General features: G+C 48.1%; 1 protein-coding gene across 1 annotated transcript; it reads right to left on the bottom strand.

Annotated features, from left to right (window-relative positions):
• Positions 1–2,778: 2,778 nt before the first annotated feature.
• Positions 2,779–4,937, bottom strand: LOC123041183 (AAA-ATPase At3g50940). Its single transcript, XM_044463871.1, has 2 exons — positions 3,640–4,937; positions 2,779–3,533 (listed from the first exon to the last, which is right to left on the bottom strand). The coding sequence occupies exons 1-2, from the start codon at positions 4,738–4,740 to the stop codon at positions 3,147–3,149; spliced, it is 1,488 nt and encodes a 495-aa protein (XP_044319806.1). The 5' UTR covers positions 4,741–4,937; the 3' UTR covers positions 2,779–3,146.
• Positions 4,938–6,513: the final 1,576 nt, after the last annotated feature.

The raw sequence follows: 6,513 nt of genomic DNA on the forward strand, positions 1-6,513 counted from the left end.
TCAGGTACTTTGAAATATTCGTAGAAGGAACCCGCCTTGCAATGCCGAAGACAATTTGCGCGCCGGACTCATCGTCATTGAAGCCTGGTTCGGGGGCTACTGAGGGAGTCCTGGATTAGGGGGTCCTCGGATAGCCGGACTATATTGAAGGAAATATGCCCTAGAGGCAATAATAAAGTTATTATTTATTTCCTCATATCATGATAAATGTTTATTATTCATGCTAGAATTGTATTAACCGGAAACATGATACATGTGTCAACACATAGACAAACTTAATGTCACTAGTATGCCTCTACTTGACTAGCTCGTTAATCAAAGATGGTTATGTTTCCTAACCATAGACATGTGTTGTCATTTGATTAACGGGATCACATCATTACGAGAATGATATGATTGACTTGACCCATTCCGTTAGATTAGCACTTGATCGTTTAGTATGTTGCTATTGCTTTCTTCATGACTTATACAAGTTCCTGTAACTATGAGATTATGCAACTCCCTTTTACCGGAGGAACACTTTGTGCGCTACCAAACGTCACAACGTAACTGGGTGATTATAAAGGAGCTCTACAGGTGTCTCCAAAGGTACATGTTGAGTTGGCGTATTTCGAGATTAGGTTTTGTCACTCTGATTGTCGGAGAGGTATCTCTGGGCCCTCTCGGTAATGCACATCACTATAAGCCTTGCAAGCAATGTAGCTAATGAGTTAGTTATGGAATGATGCATTACGTAACGAGTAAAGAGACTTGCCGGTAACGAGATTGAACTAGGTATTAGGATACCGACGATCAAATCTCGGGCAAGTAACATACCGATGACAAAGGGAACAATGTATGTTGTTATGTTGTTTGACCGATAAAGATCTTCGTAGAATATGTAGGAGCCAATATGAGCATCCAGGTTCCGCTATTGGTTATTGACCCGAAATGGTTCTCGGTCATGTCTACATAGTTTTTGAACTCGTAGGGTCCGCACGCTTAAGGTTTCGATGACAGTTATATTTTGAGTTTATGAGTTTTGATGTACCGAAGTTTGTTCGGAGTCCCGGATGTGATTATGGACATGACGAGGAGTCTCGAAATGGTCGAGACATGAAGATTGATATATTGGAAGCCTATATTTGGATGTCGGAAGTGTTCCGGGTGAAATCAGGGTTTTACCGGAGTACCGGGGGGTTACCGGAACCCCCCGGGGGCTTAATGGGCCTACATGGGCCTTATTGGAGAAGAGGAGAGGAGGCAAGGGCTGGGCCGCGCGCCCCTTCCCCCTAGTCCGATTAGGACAAGGAGAGCCCCCCCTTTCCTTCCTCTCTCCCTCCTCCTTCCCCCCTTCTCCTAGTCCAACAAGGAAGGAGGGAGTCCTACTCCCGGTGGGAGTAGGACTCCCCTTGGCGCGCCCCCTCTTAGGCCGGCTGCCCCCTCCCCCCTGGCTCCTTTATATACGGGGGCAGGTGGCACCTCTAGACACAACAATTGATCTCTTGATCTCTTAGCCGTGTGCGGTGCCCCCCTCCACCATAGTCCTCCTCGATAATATTGTAGCGGTGCTTTGGCGAAACCCTGCGACGGTAGAACATCAAGATCGTCACCACGCCGTCGTGCTGACGGAACTCTTCCCTGACATTCTGCTGGATTGGAGTACGGGGATCGTCATCGAGCTGAACGTGTGCTAGAACTCGGAGGTGCCGTAGTTTTGGTGCTTGATCGGTCGGGCCGTGAAGACGTACAACTACATCAACTACGTTGTTTTAACGCTTCCGCTTTCGGTCTACGAGGGTACGTGGACAACACTCTCTCCTCTCGTTGCTATGCATCACCATGATCTTGCGTGTGCGTAGGAATTTTTTTAAAATTACTACGTTCCCCAACATATATACATGGGCCGGACTGTTGGACTATGAATATACAAGATTGAAGACTTCATCCCGTGTCCGGATGGGACTCTCCTTTGCGTGGAAAGCTAGCTTGGCTATTCGGATATGTAGATTCCTTTCTCTGTAACCGACTTTGTGTAACCCTAGCCCCCTCCGGTGTCTATATAAACCGGACGGTTTAGTCCGTAGGACAACAATCATAATCCCATAGGCTAGACTTCTAGGGTTTAGCCATTACGATCTCGTGGTAGATCAACTCTTGTAATACTCATATTCATCAAGATCAATCAAACAGGAAGTAGGGTATTACCTCCATAGAGAGGGCCCTAACCTGCGTAAACATTGTGTCCCCTGGCTCCTGTTACCATTAGCCTTAGACGCATAGTTCGGGACCCCCTACCGGAGATCCGCCGGCTTTGACACCGACAGTTGTGCCAAATGCTATACACTGCGTGTATTTCATCTAGTCTTCGGGGCAACACGGAGGTTGTGCCAAATGCTATACACTGCGCGTTTTCCATCTAGTCTTTGGGGCAATACGATGGACCACAGTTTAGAGGCAACGTTGCCTCTAAACACTGTTGATGCTCTATGCCAATAGTTTTTTCTACTCAACCGGCAGTGTGAGACTAAATTTACACATATGACATACAAGTCAAATGGTCTATGAGATTTAAAGAAAATACTAGAATGAGAAACAAGATTTATTGGGCCAAGGCTCGTAAAATCTAGAGCATGGTTAATAGTATAGCCGCAAGTACAATAGTCACATATAAATATGTATTACTTTGTTGAAACATGACCCACCTTCCTCTCTCACATAGTGGTTAGGAGCGCCTTCCTCTCTCACATAGTGGCAAGGAGCGTGTGCTACAACCGGCTGTTAATTAGTAGCTCGCTCTTATCCAACTCATCCAAAATATATTTTTTAAAGTCTTACAACCCATCTACATCAACTTATTGTACTTGCTCCAACTGGAAAGAACTAAATAACGCATCAAGCTATGCATCCAGCGGTTGAGAAAAAGAAGCTATGCATCAGTAGAGAATGCCAGCATAACATTGATCAAAGATCGATCTAAAGAGCATCTGCACAAATGATGCTACACATGAAGAGTAGTAATAATAATCTTGCAGCAATGTGATAATGCGACCACGAGACATTTGCAAAACAAATGCATTCGTTAGATCGGCTAATTCCGAGACTAGGAAGCTAGTTGTTGATGTGTGCTGTAATGGAGTTACTTCCCTGGATCACTCTCTCCCTGCTTAGTTCTCTTCATGCACTTCCTCCATCTTGCTCTGTCCCTGCTTCTTCTCTAAGAGGAACTCCGTGAGACTCCGGAGCGCGACGTCAGGCTCATTGGTCCTCAGCAGCATCTCGGACACCTCGGCCGGCGTCACCTGCACCGCCATAAGCAGTTCCTGTATCTCCGGGAAGAGGGGGTGGTCGTCGACGAGGAAGTAGTTCCGGGCCAGAGTCTTGAATGCCTCCCAGCAGCAGTAGCCCATGTAGACGTGCATGTCCATGCGCCCCGGCCGCAGCAGCGCCGGGTCGAGCCGGTCCTTGTAATTGGTGGTGAAGACGATGAGGCGCTCCTCGCCACTGGTCGACCAGAGCCCGTCGATGAAGTTGAGCAGCCCCGAAAGCGTGATCTGAGTTCGCCGTACGCAGAAGTGGGCATATGGACATTGAGATAGGTATATAGTATACGTAATATGTTCACACAGCAATGCAGGGGAAGAGCACGTCCGTAATTACCTCCGATTTGCGCTTCGGAGACGGCGTACCGTCCGAAGTTTCTGATGAGCCGCCGCCGTCTTCTTTGCAAGTCCGCGCCGGCGTCTTGCTGTCCACCTCCCTTAACATGGCATCGCAGCAGCAGTCGATGTCCTCGATGACAAGGATGGACTTGTCAGACATGGTGAGGAGCAGCCACTGCAGCGTTGTGTTTTGCACGTGGCTGAGGTCGAGGTCGTAGATGTTGTAGCGGAGGTGGTTGGCCATGGCGGCCACCAGGCTGGACTTGCCGGTGCCGGGCGGGCCGTAGAGAAGGTACCCGCGCTTCCACGCCTTGCCAATCCGCCGGTAGTGGTCCCTCCTGTTGGCGAACAGGTCGAGGTCGGCGACGATGGACTGCTTGAGCACCGGGTCCATGGCGAGCGTGTCGAACGTGGCGGGGTGATGGTGGTGCAGCCTGAACCATGTTCGGCCCTCGTTCATGCAGATCATGAGCGAACGCTCCCGCAGCCTCGTCTCCTCGGCCGCCCCCATGACGAAGGGCACGTACCTCTCCATAGCCATGTCTGTGTGCTTGGCGTCGAAGCTGAGCTTGAGCAGAAACTCGGCGGTGCCGGACTCCCCGTTCTTGGACTTCTTGTTTCCTCCTCCGCCGCCATTAGTCTTCTGGACGGACGACCACATGAACTCGACGCCGTCGAAGACATCGACGGTGGAGTCCCCGGGCTCAATGAAGAGGCGCTTCGTCCAGCTTCTCAGGCCACCATCGTCCCTGGTCGCGCACAGCCTGAGCCCGAGACGGCGCATGGCGCGCGGGTCGAGCCTGGAGGACAGGTACGTCCGCGCCGCGTCGAAGAGAAGATTCTCCTCGCGACCGCCGCCGCCGGTGTGGCTTCGGATGACGAGCGTTCGCCGCTCCTTGGCGCCCCAGCCGAGGCGCGCGCGGAGCACGGACGCGGCCCAGCGCACCGCGGCGCGCAGCTCGTCCGGGAGGAGCGCACGCGCCATGCTCCGCGCCAGCACGGCGTACGCGGCGGCCGAGGCAGCTGAGCTGAGCGCCTTCCGGTACGCGTCCGCCGCCTTTCCGCCATAGGCACCCGCGGTGGCTGGTGAGAGATCCATCAATGCCGTGGCCGCTGGTGGGAGTGGTTTCAAGTTGAGCTGAGGACTGTGAGGTTGGCTTTGCTTTTGACGGTTGCGCGCGTCTGGGCGTAAAATTAACCATGGATGCAGTAATTGGTGGTGGTTGCCATGTGGACGTGCTGGTAAAACTACCGTCCTTTTTTTGAGGGGGTAAAACCACCGTCTGGTAAAAGAATGAGAACAGAGGGGAGACTCCCCCCTATCTTATTCTTATAGGAGATGAGGGACTCGAACCCGGGCTGGCGACATCAACCTCAGTGCTGTCCACCACTCCATCCAGAAGAGCCCACACTTGATCCTGGAAGAGACGTCGAAAAGAAAGCCCTTGGCTTGACCGAGGACCAGAGCCTTCGTGACTGAGCTCCAACAATGAACGAGGAGGAGATGGACCGGTTCCGGTTTCCTGGTATAGAAACTGTGCAGCCGTCCATTTCTTGGCGGGGAGGAGGAAAGGGAAAGCAGATTCGATTCCTCCGTCCGGCTCGGCTCCACGAGCGTCATCGCGGTCGTCGCTGATACGGAGGCCGCTGAGCATCGACTGTCCCTCTGGTCACAAAGGCGCCCGCCTGGCCTGTGCTAGGCCTATGTCCCAGCTACGGCGGCCTAGGCCTTGACCAGCTAAGTCACTGTTTAAATAAAAAAGATGAAGGTTTACAGCGAATATATCCGGATCTGACCCTTTCCCACCCAATTTAGCTTTTTTTTAGTCAGTTACATGCAAGTTCCGTGAAAATCCATTTTGGGCCAGTCGATCTTTTAGTTCATTGATTTGTGCTTGAAGATTCGTGCATTTTTTTTGTAGTGGCTGATGTATTGTTTGGGCCCAAACTTTGACTGGCCACTGTTTCGGGTCAGTCGATTTTTTGTTGGTCTGAAAGCCATTTGGGTTGCCTGTTGTCATTCCTCCTTTTTCTGTTCTTGTGTCTTTTTGCTTTTTCTTTTTTAGTCGGTTTTATGGGTATTATTAGGATGTTGCATAAGTGTAAAATGTATACATGAAAATATTGTATAACATGTGCTAAATTATACTAGAGTGTGAAAAGTGCACCACTATATGTTTATTTCTTACCTATTTAAAAAGTGTGAAGTCGTGTCCAAGTTTTTTTATTTTCTTTCTATCTCTTTTTTTACTTTACGTTTCATTATCTATCTTCTTTATAGTAAGATCATTGCCACTAATTCATTCCTTCTTAGGAACTTACTTTTTCTGAAATCCTAATTTATATGCTTATGCTTGCATATGCTAAAAAAGGGAATTTATGTGTAAATTGTGTGCAAATTTGGTCATTATTTGCTTGATATTTTTTTCTTCTTAAAGGGTAATACCGATGCAACTAGTTCATTATAACTCTTTATTTATTTTTACTTCATGTTTCATTTTCTATCTTCTTTATGGTGAGATCATTGCCACTAACTCATTCCTTCTTCGGAAACTTACTTTTTCGAAATCCTAATATTATATGCTTATGCTTGCATATGCTAAAAAGTGCAAATTATGTGTAAATTGTATGCAATTTGGTCATTATTTGCTTAATATTTTTTTATTTCCTCTCTTCTTAAAATGTAATACTGATGACATTAATTAATTTTACCACTCCATTTTTGTAGTTTTTGTTTCATTTTCTTTCTTCTTAATGGGTAATATCAATGACACTAATTAAATCCTTCTTAAGAAACTTTTCTTTTTTAAAATCCCACTATTATATTATAAAAAGTGCAATTTCTGTGTAAATTGTGTGCAAATTTTGTCAT

Source organism: Triticum aestivum, chromosome 2B, assembly GCF_018294505.1.
Source record: "Triticum aestivum cultivar Chinese Spring chromosome 2B, IWGSC CS RefSeq v2.1, whole genome shotgun sequence".
NCBI classification, from domain to species: domain Eukaryota; kingdom Viridiplantae; phylum Streptophyta; class Magnoliopsida; order Poales; family Poaceae; genus Triticum; species Triticum aestivum.